General features: G+C 42.1%; 1 protein-coding gene across 1 annotated transcript in view; it reads right to left on the minus strand.

Moving 5' to 3' along the window:
* grin3a (glutamate receptor, ionotropic, N-methyl-D-aspartate 3A) overlaps positions 1 to 7,172 on the minus strand; it is a 35,965-nt gene extending 28,793 nt beyond the window's left edge. The window contains exon 1 of the mRNA XM_020081684.2: positions 5,666 to 7,172. Coding sequence (XP_019937243.2) covers positions 5,666 to 6,427 — 762 coding nt within the window. The 5' untranslated portion in view covers positions 6,428 to 7,172. The remainder of the gene's footprint in view (positions 1 to 5,665) is intronic.
* Between the last annotated feature and the right edge of the window lie 12,040 nt (positions 7,173 to 19,212).

The following is a 19,212-nucleotide window of genomic DNA, read 5'->3' on the forward strand; positions in this document are numbered from 1 at the left end:
AAAGGTTGGTCGGGTCCGGTGGATTTTACAGAGGGGATGAGTCAAATAAAACAGGAAGAGGTTTGGAATAAAGGTAGTTTGTGAAATATGAGATGGAAAGAAAATGAAAAGAGGGAGAGAAAAGAAAGAACGACAGAAAGGTTATAAATCCAACGGTGGAATTACTTATATCCTAGAATTCAATTTGTTCCTAGAGTACAAACAGTCTGCTGGATATAATAGATTTCAGCCTCCACTTACCTGTTCCTATGAATATCATTATTCACATCATCAGGAATACAGTACATCTATTTTTATTTGTGCTTCCTTTATTATTTCTTTGTATTTACTGCACCTCAAACCAAAAGACAGTCAGCGGGTCTCTTTCCAAAATGTTCACATGCATTTGTTATTTCAACATTATTCAATTAAAGCATAAGATTTGCTGGTTGTTGCGTGTTGGATACTTTCTCATTACTCTTGTTGTTGAGGGTTTAAAGCCCCATGGGTCAAATTGTGATTTGACTAATAAAATTTGATTGATTGATTGATTTTGATATCTTGCATGAGAAGGCATAGAGCGCACACCAGCTGCGGCAAATGGGTACAGTCATGCATTTGGTTTTCTATCGCTCATTGGCATGTCACATGTCACATGTCAATTAATCTCATTGGAGTGAGAGCCCCAAGGTCTGTCCACTGAAAGCCTGAGGTAGCGGAGAGTGGCCGTCCACAGCAACACATTTGAACATCAGCTTACAGGGAGGGTTCAGCCTCCGTATTGGTCGACCGACCCCCTCAGTGCCGTCATGATCAGACCAGTATCTATTGGGTTATGGGTTATAGTGAGCCAGGAGATCAGGGCAGATATGTTTCAGAGCTGACAGTCATCCCTGCAACGCTTCGGATCAAATTAATTCAGTCTGCACAAGCTGCCAGTTCTGCTTCAGTGTACCTTGGCATACTGTACCCAGCCTGCAACATACCAGTCACTCTGCTAATCAATCAGTCATGCACCTGTGCTCACACATACACACAAATACAAACACACACACAACTGCACAACTAAAAAGCCCCAAACTGTTAAATCGACTCTACAACTTTTACACAAGCTTTGCACTAAAAGTCCATTAGATCAGTCTATTGGTCCTTTTTATTTATCCCATTATTCAGTCTATCCAATAGGCATGCAAATCAGAAATCATTATTCACCTTCTTACTGCATATATACGAATGGATTATTGACGCAAACAAACAACGCAGGCGAAAGCAATAGGACCTGTTTTATTTCAGATTCAGAAGTCCTGTTTAAGGGAAATAAATGGTAATACGGTCCACAGGGCATCACACTCACACCTCCTCTCATCCCCCAGGAAGATTGGAGGATTTATTCTCAGCTGCAGAACTTCTGCTCTGTGATCTCCACAAATCTGTAACCCTCTCTTTGTTCCTCATGTAAATAAACAGAACAGAAGAATTGCTAGAAAGTGCGGATGCCTGCTCCGTTACATAAACACAGAGATGTGCTGCTTTCGATGCACCGGGAAATCTCAGGTCTGTTGTCACTGTGACGTCTTTCTACATTCGTCTATCTACAAAAATCTCCTGTGATTTCCGCTGGAGAATTTGACTTTTGATGCGAGGAAACTTGCAGCCTTTGCTGTGTGTAAAAACTGCGGCGTGGCAGAGTCATGAGCCAGTGGACACATCGAATAAACTAGTGATGACTTGGTTATTGATTTTTTTCATGAATTAAATGAATGATTCATATTAGTATGAGAATAGATTAATAAAGAGATACACACATTGAATGGTTAGTTTTACCGGTAAATGTCAATTATAATTAAACTGCATTCAGTTACTGTGCTTTGAAAATGTTGAGGTAAATATTGTCCTGCATCGACCGAATATAAATGTAAAGAGGACGACAGTGACAGTTATCCAGAGAATTCAGACTTCTGACAGGATGGTTGTGTTTTGGTTTTGGTGATAGTCCCCATGTCTGCAGAAAGGGAGCAACACGTTTGGTGTTTGCATGCGGCCGGACTTCAGAAGGAAGAGAAATGTCTTAGTTTGTGCAAGTGGAAGAATTCAGAGACCGAAAACATTCGCTGCTGTTTACATGATATATCAGAAGACTCTATTTAGTAATTAATAATTCCCCTAATCAGCAAACTTCTGTCATCCATCTATTATCACTTCATATAGAAGCTGAGGAAATAATTGCTCTAATCTCCTCATCTACAAATTAATTTACCTGGAGGTGATTTAAAAGTAGATTATCATGCATTTTTGCATGTGTACAAAAATGTGTTCTATAATCTCCACATTATAAAATATCATCTCCAAGTTATAGCCACCCCCCCCTCATGCCCAGGAAACAAAAGGCCTTTCTTACCTGGTTGCTCAGTCAACACCTAATTTGTAATCGTCGTGGACACTGACAGTTTGCGGTCAGCGGCTTTAGTGTGATTCAGTTGTGAGGCAGCGTTTTAAGTGTGATTCTCTCGAAAGTGTAAAACATCTACACTTACTGCTCAAACTGTTTCAGTCCAGTACATCAGTGCTTCAATATTAAATATTAACATCAGATTGAATCAGTTCTTCTCTGACACTGAATTGAAGAGATGAACAAAGTATTATTATTCTGCAGAGGTAGAGTTTACTGCAGTGTTTGTTTCTGTCTGCTGGAATAGATTCCACTTATCCACCTATGAACTATCACAGAGGCTTTAGTTATGATTAATATTGGACATCTACACATTTCACAAACTGTTTGTACTTTTACCTTTTGATTTCATGGGCCCTGTGCCACGTACTTTAATGCAAGTACCACAAATGTACTAATTGGATTATGTAGCAGATACGTAGTGGACGTAGTGGATGCATTGTGGATCACAAACGGAAAACATTTGAATTTTGTCGCCGATCCAAGATTTTTTGAGATGAACATAGATCTTGATGAAAAGGCACATTGAGGGGAATTATATTTATGAAATTTGGTGCAGATCCAAATAAAAATCTGGATTTAGTGAATTTAAATGTGGTTTATTAAGAGGACTGTTGGGTCTGAGCAGTGGTATGCCCTCTACTGAGTACCATATGTGTTCCAAGCTGTCAGTGTATCTCAGTTTCCTACTTGCTAGAGTGTTGTAGGCCAGTATGAGATATATTTCCATTTTCAAATTAGGTCCTCATATCAAAGACAACTGGTCTTTCCCCAGGAGTTTCTCAGTCCCAGGACTTTTACATTTTCAATCATTTTCTGCTTCCTAAACCCCTCTCCACCCAGTCCCAGACTCCCGTCCCTTTAGTTTACTTTATCTTACGGTGCATGGTTCATATTCTCGTGCAGCCTCATTATTTTGACACTTGCGTAACACACTGCGGACAGATAAAAAGTCACTTGCTAATTTAATATAATATATATTTCTTAACTGTGAACTTTGTTGAACCTTAGCTATAATAAACTCTGCGAGGAACAACTGTGGTCATTTAGGGTCACAGTATAAAACACTAATGAGATGTTGTGAAGTTTTCACATTTTGGAAACGGTTCCTGAAATTGCTGTTGGCCTTTGGTTGGGATTTGTTGTTGAAACTAGATTGAGTCAGAGAGGAGTCAAACCATTTCTCACACAGTCACACACACGAGCACTGAACAATCTGTTTGTACGACTGTTTCATTTTTTTCTGCCCATTCATCGTTTTCATTCATCCAACCAATCATCTCTCCATCTGTGATATCGATACCTGTGATTTCACACTCACAACCAGCCTGGACTTTGGACACCTGCTCTCCCCTCGCAGCAAAATGCTAACTTGTGCACAGAGCAGGAAACGAGATATTACACACAAACAAACACACACACACACACACACATTCACACACTCACTCACAGAGTAGCTCACTGGGTGGCAAATGTCCCAGAACCCTTCAGTCTAACTAATGGTTCGGATGTGTGTGTTTTTGTGTGTGTACTTGTGTGAATGTTGACAAAAACAATGATGCTCTTTGCCCCTCCCAGGGTGGTTGGAAGGTCTCTCTCTCTCACACACACACACACACACACACACACACACACACACACACACACACACACACACACACACACACACACACAGTCGCTGTGGGTCTGCACTCATTGATATGCAATAACTAGCCTGTTAGTGGCACCTTATTAAAGTGGTTTACAGTGTATAGTTACACTAAATCACCGTGTGCCTACGTGCACTTGTCAGAAATTTTACGTCTTCGCACAAAAAAATGTATACACACACTCAGTGGGCGTGTCCTCCACAGAATGATTATTGATGAACCATCTTTGTGATGAATTTAGTCTATTTATTCTTTTCCTTTTTTTTCCTTTAACTCCTGTTCTCTCACTCCTTCCTGTTCCAGCTGATGCCGACAACACTCAGCTGGTGTATTTGGCAGAGGAGTAGTTTTCAGGTCATGAGACTCACCAGTCAGAGCTGATTTTAATTAACCATGAAGGGAATCTGTCCTGAATCTTAAATCAAACTCTCACACTTTCCCAAACTGTAAATCTGGTTCAGATCTGGAAGTCTGTAAGAGTTGTTATGTTACGAAGATGATATTTGAAGGTTTAGGTTCTGTAAGTTCCTAAAAGTACATCAGATCTGTGATAATTCAGTAATGAAGCAATTTAGAAAACAGGCGGTGCTGAACAATTTTGATCTCATTGTGTAAGTGTGAAAATTAAAAAAATTCAGATTTTTGTATAGATCCATATTTGCATTCATAGAGCAGGCCAAATTACAAAAGTCATGTGTTCTGTATGTTATGTATAAATTGTTCTTCTACATTTACATAAATAACCTTCTTGAAGATACCCAAGTCAAGGATACGATTCAAATTAATGGTGCTTCTGTCAGTAGGTTTAAACCATTAGTCTCTGGACAATTTGGAGACATTTGTCTGATAATGAATTACTGAATCGATAGAAAAGAGTAGTTTATCATTTCTTTGTTGAAAGGCATCAGATCATCAACTGTACGTTCACTGTTCACTCTCGTGTGCGTGTAAACAAAACATTTCATTATGAATATAGAGAATGCCTCAGGGTTTACGCCGCTTGGTGTGCACCGCCTTCAACCACAATTGTTCTTGTACCTTGTCCATAAATAAGAAGAAACCCGTCTCTTCACCTGTTTCTCTGCTCAGAAACACACTGTGCATAGACTTCAGCTCCATGGACGAAGCCTCATGCTCTCCACAGGCTCCTCAATCAAAAACATCAGCTTGTGTCACACATTATTTTGCCAGTTTGGACCATTTGACCAACATCAGAAGTGATGGAGGAAATAGAATGAGAAGAAAATGATCCGACTTTCCCCTGAAAGCATTTCTGATGCACAGTGGGAGGAGGAGAGGAGGAAATAGATCTATAACAGGAGGAGGTGTCTCCCCCTCCAGCTGCTGTCTGAAATGTGGGCCACTCCAGCATCAGGCCTCATAAATCCACTCAACTCGTTTCACTCAGATCTTTCAACTGAGTGAAATCAGATTTTTTTAAATATAAACTGACCTGGCTCCTGTTCATACATGTTTGTTTTGAACATGTGATGCTGTGTATCAGCTGTGCTGCAGTCATTCGTCACAGTGCAGTAATGAAAAGTTACAAACAGTTTAAATAAATGGAGAATTCACTTTTTCTCTTTACCTCACTGCGGCGCGTAAATTCCCTCTGCACGACGCTCACGACCGGCACACGAAGCGCCAGAGACACGAACTCCAACTTAACGAACTCGTCCCGGTTCCGTGGAAAGGCGATCATGGCAGAGACCCCCTGCACGACCACCGTGTGACACACGCTCTCCAGGAAGGACAGGGGGTCCTCGTTCTCGGGGCTGCCCGTGGAGGAGAAGGAGAACGCGGGTAGCTCGCCGAGTCCGGACCCCACAGCCATGACCAGCTCCAAGGACAAATTGTAGGGCAGCAATCCGGCCCGGTTCACAGCCTCCACGGCGAGCAGGACCGAGTCCCGGGGCGCAAACACCCGGTTCTCCTTGGAGGTGTTCTCCTCCCGCTGCCGTGCCTGGCTCTTATTCCTGTTGGCTCCCCGCTGGTTGTTAATTGCGCCTCTAGTCCTGAGGTTTCCGTATCCAGGCGCACTGGCACTTACTCTAACCGGTTTTTCCAACTTCACCCGCCGCTCCCCGCTCCCCGGCGAGCCTCCCTCGGTGTCCCAGTCCTCAGGGACGCTGCCGGCAGTGGCGGGGAGCAGGCGAGGCTGGACGTGCAGCGCCCCGACCCGAACCGTGTGGCCGATCCGCTTTAGCACCTGGCACGGCTGCGGGTGCGAGTGAGCGCACGGCGGGAGGAAGACGAGAGCGCACACGAGCAGACATAATGGTGGGGAAACCCCGGTGCCTGCTCGAGCTGTCGGGCCATTCATCATCATCATCACCACCGTCTTCATCATCTACGCTCCACAGCTGCGCCGAATGCGCCGTCAAACCGCAGACCGGCCGAACACCGGGGCTGCCCCGTTGGTCCCCCTCCTGGCGCCCCACGTGTGGCCCCTTTGCGCCGCTCAAACCAGCTCCAGCCCCGGCTCCAGCTCCAGCTCCGGCTCCAGGTCGCGGCAAACTTGTGCGTTTCTCCACGGACGCGGACAACAGGCTGCTGAGGCGCGAGATGAGGCAGGAGCCGCGCACAAGCAGACAGTGGTCCCCAAAAGTGCTGTTTTTCATCTCAAAGGATTTTCATCGTTCAAGCCTTTCGATTATCAAACAGATCTTGGAATCACAGGGTAGAATTTGCAAATATTCCAGTGGCACGTGTAGAGTATAGAGGCAAAACCCAACAGAGAGAGAAATGTCGTAGAAAAAAAAGGCTATTGCGCATCAAACACATTCCAAAACAAGAAATTTTTGAAATCCACCTCTGGACACATCTGTTGGCTTTGCAGGAAAATGATCCCAGTATCACCCGGAGCTCAGGAGCCAAGACAACCCCACCTCGTCCCGGTGGTCGCGATAAAAAGACTATTTCCCTCCTTGCAAAACACTGGAGTAGAAGCTCTCCAGAGCGCGCACGCCGCTTGGCTCAAGTCGCCCTCTGCACTGACACTTGTTCCGGGGAGACCTCCGGCACCAGAGCGCGGTTCCTCTGCGCACGTTCCAATGTGATTCAACCCTGTCCTCACTTAGCCCCCACCCACCCACATACACCCAGACACCACCTTCAACAGTGTCCAGGGGTAAGAGGTTATGATACAGATGTGGATGGATGTATGGATAAAAAAACACTAATGAATAATTACAAAATATAGGAAAATGAAAAAATATATTCACATGGAACCTCTTCAAGTTAGATGACTGGATTATAGGCTTCAGTTGTATACAATAAAAACATATTTCTAGAACTTGGCAAATTCTGAACCCCCAAAAATCTCAGTGATATTATTTTACACACTGTGAAAGGTTGTACCTATACTTATATTTACTTACTTATATTAGTTTTATTTACTCGTTTCTCTCTGTTCAGTTGATTAAACTAACATAATGTTTGTGTAAAACGTAAATATATAGATGCCCGTCTATTTGAGGTGTTATGGTTCAGGTGCTTGGAGCATCCAAAAAGGCAAAAGTAAAACTTTATTTCACTTGAAACAACTTAAGTAAATTAATCTTCAAGTTTCTTACACTAAAGACTAATTGTTCTATCTACTCTCCTTTCTCAAGGCAATCGGTTTCCTGTATGTCTTTTTTAATCAAAATCAACTTGTAATTTTACAGTGTAATGCAGCCATGCACTATGTGCTGGTGTCCCTCTCTCTCTCCCTGGTGCATGTGTTCAGCTTACACAGTTAACTAGATTGTTTTATTTAATCATTTCTAAGGACACCCAATTAGATCATCAACGACTGCTGAAGGAGCTCCGGTGGGCTTCATGTAACCACGGTAACCCCGCAGGTCAGGGTTCACCATTGACCGAATCAGCGGCCTCAGTTTAAATAGCGGCCCAGATTAATGATTTGTTAATGGCCTGATCAAGATTAATGATTGGCTAATGGTCCGGCTCAAAATGAGAAGGGTTAGGGGGATATTGGAAAGTCCAGTGACCCTGATTGATCTGATCCAACATGACCCTGAGTGTATGAGTCAGGATGGAGAAGCCGGGAAGGAAGGAAAAAGGAATTTTGACAGGGGCGGGAGGAAAAGGAGGAGGTAACCAGAGGGGACAGGAGGAGGAGGAGGAGGAGGAGCAGAAATGAGGGAGAGCCAGGGGGAGGCGATCGAAATGTGGTGGCGGGTCATTGGAGAGGAGAGGGAGACAAAGAGCAGGTGATGTGGTGGTGAGGGAAAAGGGATTATTAGTAAGGAAAAGAGTGAACCGGTAAATGAAGAAAGGATGTCTGAAAAAAGAAGCGATGCAAGAGCCTGCAGCCTCTTCAAAGGAGAGGAAGGTATTTCATTCAAGAGGAAACAAACACAGGAGGGAGAGAAGGAGAAATTACATTGATGGTGAGATTCAAGGTGAAACAGAGAGTGAATCTTTGAAAGCCCCATCGAGACCAGTGGATTATTTAACCCTGACATATGTTGCACACGACTTTCAAAAAGGCTTCAGTTGATTCTGATTTCCACGAACAGGATGAGATTTATACAAGAAGGGTTGGTTGAAAATGAGGATAATGAATTTTTCTCATTTTATTTATGTCATATCCTCCAACTAATTCTGCATGTGAATTTTCAGAATCTTAAAGCAAGGGACAAGATTTTGGAAGCCTCTGGTTTCCACGTCTAGTTTGAGCGGTCACATTTGAACAGTCTTTGGTTGCTCGCAGGTAAAGGCTTTTTAATGAATCTGCATTGATATGCATCAGGGCCTTTTTAATGTAGTCATTATTTATTCACATTGACGTGAATGAAACTTGGAACAAAACCTCTCCTGTGATGATACATGAAGGTGTTAGTCAGTGTTCCTCTCTTCGGTTTGCCCCCCCCCAGTCGTCTTCTTGCTCGTCAGCTCATCAGATTTCTTCTTCTTACACATCTGCCCTCTCACTTGTCCTTGTCTGAATATCCGTCTCCTCGTCTGTCTGATTATTCATGCATCGTCTCCATGTGCCGGCTTTGGTTGTCTGATCTGCTGACCAGTTCTTTCACCTGTCCGCCTTCCTGCCGATCCGTCCACCTGTCTGTCTTCTTCCTCAGTCAGCATCATTGCATAACTGTCCCCTGCCTGTCTCTGTCTCCCTCTTTGACTCCGCTCGCTGTTAAGTGACGCTGCAGACTTCGCTGACCCCTTCCACCCGCCAACCAAATTCCTCCATGGTTCAATTCTCCCTCCAGCAGCAGAGCAAACAGAGCAGATACAACCTGAAGGCACGGAAAGAAAAGGTTAGAGCACTTTTTAAATATACACACCTGATGACACAGCACAAAAACTTGAACATGAACAGGTCATTGCATTTGTCGAGTGTTAAGCTGAAATAACGCATTTATAGAGGACAGGGTTTCAGCCGAAATAATGATTTATACATTTAATGGACACGTAAATGATGTGAGCTTCTTTACCAGAAGTCGTCTGACACATTTTATTCCTTTTTGGATTCAGTTTGGGTCTGAGACACAAATGGATCAAGATGAATGTTCGGCTGAAGTGTTTGACTTTGCAGCTTCTTCATAAATGAAGTCTGCCTTGATTATGACGAACACATAACTGTTTGTATTACTGGGGTCTGCGTGGAAGCCTTGATTCAATGGAGGCAGCGCGAGCAAAAGCCTTATATTAATAATTAAATCCCCGTCAGAAGTCGTCTTTCACAGCATCAAGCTGATGCCGTAATATTTCATGGAATAGCCCTATTGTTCGAGGGACTCGTACATCGCCACTTATATAATTTAATACACTTTTATGTTTTGATTTATATCTGTAACACATGAGAGGTTTAACTTAGACGGACTTACGACGCACAATATACAAAAGTGAGACAACACAATGTTGAAACAGAGACTGCACGAGACAAAGGATGACATGATGGGGGGGGCATGACTTTTTGAAAGAAAGAACAACAGAGAGAAGAAACAGTTGTTGGATGTGATGGTTTTAAAGGCACCAGAGCGGAAAGCAGGAGGAGAGGGGTCGGGGACGGTGGGGGAGATATTGCACACGGCACTATCCACCATTGTGCAAGTGTGAACGGGGGGGGTTAGGGTTAGGGTTAGGGGCTGGACCCCAGGAGACAGGCTCTTACCACAACTTGAACTCTGATCCTCTGGGGTGGGGTCTTCTTTCTTTAGGGGGGAGTTTGTCTGCCAATCATTTCTTTCACCCCTTGAGGAGGCACTCACCCTCAACATGTGATGGACACGGGCTGGTTCCAGTGGAGACCCAACGTGTCCTTTAATCCAGTGAGTGACACAACAAGGCTTTTCTCAGTTTTAAAAGATTTTAGAGCGATGAGTGAAGTGTTCCTATATTTAGCTGGGAACTTTAAGATGGCTCAGCAGGCAGAGTGAGGGGTACAGTGAGAAACCTGCAGCCTAGAGATAGTGGAGAGTTTCTTGGTTAGTGCCGTCCAGAGGGAGTGAACTGGTTGGCAGGTCTAAGTGACATGGAAATAATTGTCTCTTCTGCCCAAAGTGCGTCGTGAACAGGAGTCCATGTCAGGTGATGCCGTTTTAAACGCTTTACCTCGGGTGGTGAGGGCTCTGTGGATAGTTTCCGTTTTAATGGTCACGGAGAAGATGTTTTATAGATTTGTATCCAGAACTCAGGGTTGACAGTCAGTCATTTCCCATTTTGGTAGCTGGGAGTGTTTGAAAGTATCTGAGGTGGATATAAGTTTACAAACTTTACAGATCAGATTTTATTTGAGTTTATGATTTTATCTTAAAAATGTTGTAGTGCGCTCTTGGTTGTGGTAATTGTGTATTTAATCATGGATTTATTCTAATTCATCCAAAAGCACAACTAAAATAACCCACAGCTCTAATTAGAAGAACATAAATGCAAAACAGACCCTCCTTTCTCTCCCACAATCAAAGAAGAGACTGAATCACAGCAAGAACATGAGATCCAATAAAATCACAGAATCATCACTGGCACCATGTGGATCCAAAACAAACCAACTCATACGAGGGTTGAGGGATTCTTCTGCCACCCAGAAATAATGTGGGTCATTCACCAGAAAGTCCTGAAAACTTTGTAATGTTGAAAGCACAATTCTTAGTTTTTGGATATTTGCTTGTAAAATTGAGTAGCAGCCGAGTCGAGCGCTTTGAACCATTTGTTGATCGGGGGTGATGGGGAATCAGTGAAAACGAGTAATTCATCTTAAGGTTGTTCATTTTTATCGTTGGGGGATTTGCCCGATGAGAGTGAGCGTGAGCCGCAGGTCCAGAGATTTTAAATTCATCTGGTTTTTGTTTGAGATTTTTTTTTGTAATTGAGGTTGACGAGCTCTGACAGCCCAGGAGAAATATTAATCCCTAAATATTTCATGTTGCCAATGTGGAGTGGGAGAGAGGAATCTTGTGCTGCAGAGTCCCAAGGCATATTCAGACAGTACTGTAGCACAGTTGTAGCACAGTAGGTGGTATAATCTAAATAGAGAGTAAATATCTTCGCTGTCTTCTTCTTTCTCAGTTAAGTTGGAACATTTGTTGTTTGCACTGAATCCATCATTAGGCAGCATCGAGTGATGAAGTGTGTTCAGCAGAAATCAGATCAATACAAACACAAATCTCTCGGTGGTAAGATTTTTACCCACTCACAAATGTTCCCACAAAATAAGAAGAAAACTGAGGATGAAATGAAATATGTAAAAGACTGATGCTTGCTGTCGATCAGTTCACCTCAGTGTAACTTTAAATCTTTTAAAACACTGCTCTGTCAAGGTTGAGCATCTGAGACAGAACACAAAAAAAGGAAATAAAGTTATTTCCAGTAGTTTATCCATGTTTTCTGTTTGGTACCAAATTAGAACAAACAATAATTTCACTTGATTTTCAACCACATGTTGTAACGTATGGAGCACATGTGGAAATCAACACATTTTACCACCAACGTGGTTTTTCTATAAGGGGAATTACTGCTCTACCGATTTCCATTTGGTGCCATGACAAGGTCTTAATGATCCAGTCTAGGTCACAGACGACAGGAAGCTGATAAAAGGATAAATACATCAGTACATTCTCTGCAGAGGTGAATTTAATCCAAAGGGAACCAGACAACATTTTAAGACCAACATGTAAGATTGGGATGATTTGGATCCAGCTCCGTAACCCTGAGAGTTCTGCAGTGAGTCATGTGTGGCTGCTGTGTTCGTGTTGAGGCCACAGACTGAAGGAGGATTCAACCTGACAAGATGTGCAGAGAGAAAAATGGAGAAACAACAGAGTCGAGGAAGACGGAGAGAACACATGAGAAACCCTCTGAAAGAGCAGGAGACCTTTCTTTAAACAGTTTCTGCTGCTTTCTAATCAGTATTAAGTCCTTCACTCCAAGGCTCTATTTTATCTAACAGACAGGCAGTCTCTGTCCCTTTGGACCATCGCCCCAGATAACAAATTCCAGATTTGGCAGAAGAGAACAATACCCTTATTTTCAGCCGGCCGCCCAAAGGACAGCGTGGTGCCACACAGACCAGGAGTCAAGACGGGCTGAGTCCTGCTGTTCCATCTCCTCTGCCTCATCTTGTTTTGTCTCTTTCCCCCGAATTGTCTTTTGACCCTGCCTTCCCATCTTCTCCCCATTTTCATCTGGGTCTTTAAGGACCTGCCATTTAATCAAAGGAGCAAAAAAACACCCAGTGCCAAGAGAAGAGAGACGCAGACAACATAACAAATATAACAGCAACATGATTGGTAACCGAGCACAGCCCCACTTGCACAAACAGATATTTCAGTAAATATTTGAAAGTAAAAATGTGTTTAGGGTATCTGGACAGCACATACTTCACCGAGGCTGATTAGCCAACATATGAATTTATTGTACAACACATTTTGCTTCAGATACATATTTATTCTTTTAAACTACAATGAAAATAATGTTATTTGTTTCAGTAATTAAAATTAATTGAAAAATATATGAAGGGTTCAGTAACACACTAAAGTGTCAGAATCCATTATTTTCACTGTAGTTGATTCATTGAAATATTTATTTTTGATTCACAAAATCCAGGTCAGCATCTAGATCTGCAAAAAGCATTTTACAGATGTGTGCACCAGAATGTAATAGGTTCTTCCCTGACATATACAGCACCCAGTGGTAATCCGTCCAGTAGTTTTTGTGTAATCCTACAAACACACAATCAAATAAACACATACATGCAGATAAACACATGACCTCATTGGCACAGGAAATGAAATAAAAACAAATGCACCTTAAAATTCCTATTTTGAGCATGACCCCTAAAGTGATCGTCCACAGATCAGATAAAACAGTGAGTAGTTACGTGTTGTAGTTTTTCCAGAGTTTCTTCAGACACACTGGTTTTTCTTCTCGCAGGCAGCAGTCGGGGGGGGAAGTTAAAAGATTGCAGGAGGTGCGTTTAAAGCTCTTTGATTTGATGAAGATAAGAGGCACTTCATATTTCTCCGACTGCTGCAGAAGCAACGTGGTGGATTCAGGGCGAGAGAGAGAAAATGAGCCCAATGATTCATCTCCTGGCAACCATTTACACTGCAATGATGTGGGAATCCCAGAGCGGGGTCGAAGATCGTCCGCGGACAGAGAGTGAAGTTGAGGCGTTCTCGTCCTCGATCCATTTCTTGCCCTCGCCCTCAATTCTGACCTTTTCTTATCTCACTGATTTAGCCTGAAGAGAGGTCTCACCAATGCACTTAAACTACAAACCCCTTGCAAATAAAGTAGCTGTTATAGCACAGTGCTCTTCCTGCATGAGAAAAGTGATATTCACTTTCACTCCAATTATATTCACATGCAGATTATGACTTCTTCCATTGACTGGGAGCTTTTTCTGCTAGTTTGGGAAATAGTTCATAAACTGAATATTGCTTTTAATGATTTTAAACAAATGACATGTTTTGGACGTCTCCTGCAGATGTTGACATGTTAAGTCTGTGTCCATGAATATCCGTGATTGATGTTGACATGTTTCGTGTGCTCGTGTCTTGGTTAACCTCCCGTTCTGACAACTTGGAAAATATCATTTCACTTGATTCAGGTGAAGCGTTGGAAATCTGCAGTCTCATCTCATAGGCCGTGTCGTGATCCATACTGAGTTAGGTAATTACCTCATGCAAACACCGGCGATACCTAATCAATACGTCTCGCTCATCCCAGTCAGATGCTTATTACACCAGCTCATGTGCACTTTCATTTATCCTGCAGATGACACTGACACGGCCTATAGAGAATGCTAATATTGACACAGACCCGAAGCCGTCATCTATTTGAGGCTAATCTCACTCTGACGTTAGCTTCATGCTAATCCCAAACATGTCACTCTCCTTTACAAAAAGGGCAAAATGGCTCTTATGACTAGAATGCTGATATTGACACTACACTGTAAAAAATAAAGAGGGTGTTGAATATCCAGTACGGTGCTCAAGGATCTCAGAAATATATATTAGAGGTGCCTTAACCCTTTATTTATAACAAGCATGCTCTCATATTCAATCAAAGAACCTTCTGACTGTCACAGTTGGCTCCAGACAGTACTTTTCTTTGGCTAACAGTTTGTAGAGGAACTCTTTTTCAGTTTGAGTGAGTCCTCGGGCAAAGACAACAATCTGATCGAAAGGTCAATGAGCTCTGAGGGTGCAAAGCAAACGCCCCATTTCACCGTGTCAAACAAAGTCAAATCATTTCAACAAAATTGAAGGGGTTCTTCTTTCGGGCTGTGTCCCCTCCATCCAAGAAATTTCATGGAAATGGGCTCAGCTGTTTTTGCATGCTGATGAAAACAGGAGGTTTTATGGTGAGAGACGAACCTGTTTAGGAATTGTCTCAGTGTGTAATGTGAAGGAAAATGATTCAAAATAAAGTTTGCATCATAAAAGCTTCTTGAGAAACACTCACTCCAAGTGTTTCTCATTTGAAACCCTCTTAAACCAGATTCTCAAAATGACATCCTTATAGAAACATCAAACTTTATTGTGACAACACATGTGCTCTCTATTCATATTATATTTCCCCCCCGCTGAAGTGTACAGCTGAGGGGCGCCGGCACTTCAATCTTTATAAATGTCAATCTAAAAGGGACGCAGACCTCGCCATCATGTGCAAACCCATGCGAAGAGATAAACAGCATCTATTAAAATGATGTTGTGAAGCTGGTGCATGCAGAGGGAACTGAGGAGAGGGGGCTATCAGTCCTGCTGAAACCCCCCGAGGTGATGCCTGTGGTAGATGATGGATGGTTTGTCGTGGAGAGATGGGAAAGTCGGCACAGTTCTCGGCCTGACATGTCCACGCATACTGTACATGTAGAGAAGGGCTTTGTTCTTCTCTCCATGGTCTCATGAATTATTCACAATCAAGCATGCTCTGCAAATATGCTCTGATACTGACTTGGTAGTTGGCAGTTTTCTAATCTTTTGTCTTATATAGTATAAAATATAGTTCAAGATATAACCACAACTTTACTACTGCTACTTTAGAACTCTGTTTGGTAACAAAGGAAACAATGAATAAACAAACAAAATAAAACTAATAAAGAGATAAATTAATATATTACTAATAATTCATTAATAATAATATACACCATTTTCTAAGGTTATTAGGGAGAAAATAAATAGAAAAGGTTATTTGGTTGCTGAGGTTTGAAATAAATAAAAAAAAAGATATGATTTTTATACCTAGATGATTTTGTCATAATCTGTCTTAATCTGGACAGGTTCTAATTTTTGCTAATATGTGTCTGTGATGTTCTACATATTATCTACAAAACTATCGACACCAAACACTTAATGTCATGTTTTGGTTCATGTGCATTGTAAAGATACTGCTCTCTCCTGTATAACGTAAGCAGCACGCAGCACTTTACTGTTCTCTGTTGATAATGAGTGCTTGTTTATTCAGAATGATTGTCAATGACAATAAGCATAAACCCATCAGATAAAACCAACACAGCTGCCCGAAATATTTCACTGGCGTTTAAACTCCATTCAAGAAAAACACCAGCATCACAAGTGGAGACTGTCAGCAGGCTGGAGATTTATACCGTGGTGCTCACATTAATATAAAAGAAAAATATTCCAAAATGAAACACCACCAAGAATAAACATTTTTGTAGAAAAATGTTGGTTCAGAAATGCCCCTGGTCCCGAGCCAAATAATCAGTTTGTTTGTCAAACCCCAAACTTTGCCACCTCTCTATCACACGCTTTTATAGCAGCCAAAAACCGAGCATTGCCAAAAATGACTCGGCACGTTGTGCACCAGAGAGCAACTGCACCAACGCCTTTGAATGGAGGGAAGCAAAGTCGATTTTCTACCCCAATTTCTCATCATTACACAAAGTCATGTTCACTAAAAATAGATGCAAACCTGAATGAGCAGAGAATTACACACACACACACACACACACACACACCTGCACAGACAGACAGACAGACAGACACATTCCCCCAATCAATAGTCTTGACTGGTGAGAGCATTATCCTTCCTCACCCCCACTGTGCCATTGTGTTTTCTCAGCCATCCTGTGTGAATGAGTCCAAGCTTGAAATCCAGTCAGTCAGTCAGATACAGATTCAACAGAAAATAAATCAAAATGTTTTTCAATCCTGCAGAGGTGCTCTGAAACAACCGGAGTGATGAGGTAAACAACAGGAATGAGCTTTAGGACCATAAGCTGCATGTAAGCTGTGGAAGCTGGCAGCTAAATGACTTTGGGCAAATGTGTGTGTTGCACACGTGAACACAATGAAAGACACACTGACGACAAACTGTAATTTATACACCTTGATGGTGTTTTGACACACGTATTAAAATAAAATCTGTATCTGAGATACTTTGGCGGAACAAGAAAAACAAATATTCAAACAAGTCATTTTAAAGTTCACAAAAACATACCAAAACTACCAAACCATACCAAACTGACCTTGCTAGAATGGAAAATAATGATATAATGAAATACTAGCTAAGTGTTTGCAGATAGTTGTGTAGCTGCATCCATGTGCACATATTTAGATTTGGAATTGTGTAAACAAATCTGCAAATGTTGAGTTTGAGGATATGCACAGGTCTACGCATGCACTTACACTTAGAGACGTATGTAGCTCTTACTTCAGTGACAAGTCCTCCTCCAATCAAAACCAGCTCACCAGGAACAGCTGCTGAGGCAGTGGTGAGTGGAAAAATAATTTGCACTTAGGTAAATTAAGTTTTGCACCGCACATGGAGAAGTTAGCAATCCACTGAGCAGTGAACACAAGTGAGTCATCGCTCAGGAATCTCAGCAGAGTTAAGAACTTCTCCGACAAAGCAGGTCACCGTGTTTTTTGTGTGTTTAGCGTCAGTGGCTGAATTCACACAGAAGTCAGGCTGCAAGTCTTCTTATTTACAGAACCAGGTTTTCAACCAAACTGTCATCTGCATCATTTTGACTTCAGAGAATTGAAGGAATCAAACAGCAGCGTCTTCCACACACAAAACAACCAATTTCATTTGATCGTTTTCTCTGAGTCCATGTTTGCCTGTTGTTATTGTTTGTTCCTTTCAGGAGAGAGTTTTTGGGTAAAATACCTTTGAATTCACAAAAGCACATGAAAAAGGTAAAAAATAAATACATTCAAATACTGTCATGAATTATTCCAGAGTGTTGATTTTCAATAGCTGGTAAAAAAACAAACTGCTCAGCGTGTATATGAAGCAAACATCCCCGACAAAAGGTTCAGCCTTTTCTTTTATGATTCAGAAGTGCAATGTCTGGCAAAACAAAACCGATGCTCACAGTCAATTGAATACGAGTGAGATGTGTAAATATTTGTGCAGAGCCTGTTTTAAAAGTTTTCATGAGAGCATCATCCAAACAACTTGACACTCAATCGAGCGCGTGTCATTTTATTTAGATTATTGTTGTCACACACTCTACCACTGACTTTACACAACGATGATGATGTGACAGTTTATGGGCAGCTTTCAGGAAACTCTGTCAACTCAGCGTACGAAGGCTGTGCACCCCTACCATCTCATCACAGGTACATAGTGAGCTTGTTAGGTCTGTTAGTGACATTCATGCCTTCATTGATTGGGATTGGAGAGACACATTTCTCAGCCACGTTTGCAGGAGCCTTTGACACAATCCATGTTATAGAACCTTGAGTCAGTTGGATGGTTGCGTTGGATTTATATTAATTTTATGTCTTTTTTATGTCTTGAGAACTGCAGTGAAATGACGAACACACAATGAAGGGAAGTGACAGACAGACTAACAAACAGATTATAGACTACCACACGGTGTTCCTAACGACTCATCATTATTACTGGAACACACACAACTCTGAACCGGCCTGAATCTTGGAATAAAAGTTAGGACATGTTTGCACAAGGCACCAACACCTGATCTCTCCAAGATTCCCTGTATATAAAATGGAGCCACTTCACAGGGGTGTGCACTGGAGGTTTTTAGGTCCGACAATGCATCTATCGTATTCTGTCAATGAAAAAAATCTCTGTGCTTCGCAAATTTGGAGACTGCACAGATCGTACCCAAGAATACCGACTGCACATGTGTTACAAAAGTAAACTTGATACTCCTTGATACTTGTTTCAGTAACTTTATACACGTACCCTGAATTTCCTTACTTTCCTTACTTGTCTCAATGCTTTCTTCTTTCAACAAAGGTCCACTTCCTCTTCCTGTCATCCTGTTTCCTGGATTATCATCAAGACTTTACATCATAGCACATAAAGTGATTATCAGTCAGCTACCCTATAAGTCTTATCTTAATCCTCTTCCTCTCTGGTGGGACGTAAAGATTCCTCAATCTTCCTCCATCAGGACCTGTCTTGTGCTGCTGTGCCTCACCCCAAGTTAGATCCATCTTTTTTAACTCAGCTGTCACAGTTCGCTGCCAAGTTGGTTTCTGGCCTTGCCTCTTTTTCCCCTGAAGGAGTCTAACCTAATGCAACCTTTGGGATTCTATCCTCATCCATTCTGAAGACAGGCCCTAGCTGTCGAATTTGGGGTTTAATTTCCAGCACCACTCTGTTGCAGATGATCAATGCAGATCTTCCCAGACCTTAAGATGCTGGATATTTATGCATCATACATCCTATCCT

Source organism: Paralichthys olivaceus, chromosome 18 (genome assembly GCF_024713975.1).
Source record: "Paralichthys olivaceus isolate ysfri-2021 chromosome 18, ASM2471397v2, whole genome shotgun sequence".
NCBI lineage: Eukaryota > Metazoa > Chordata > Actinopteri > Pleuronectiformes > Paralichthyidae > Paralichthys > Paralichthys olivaceus.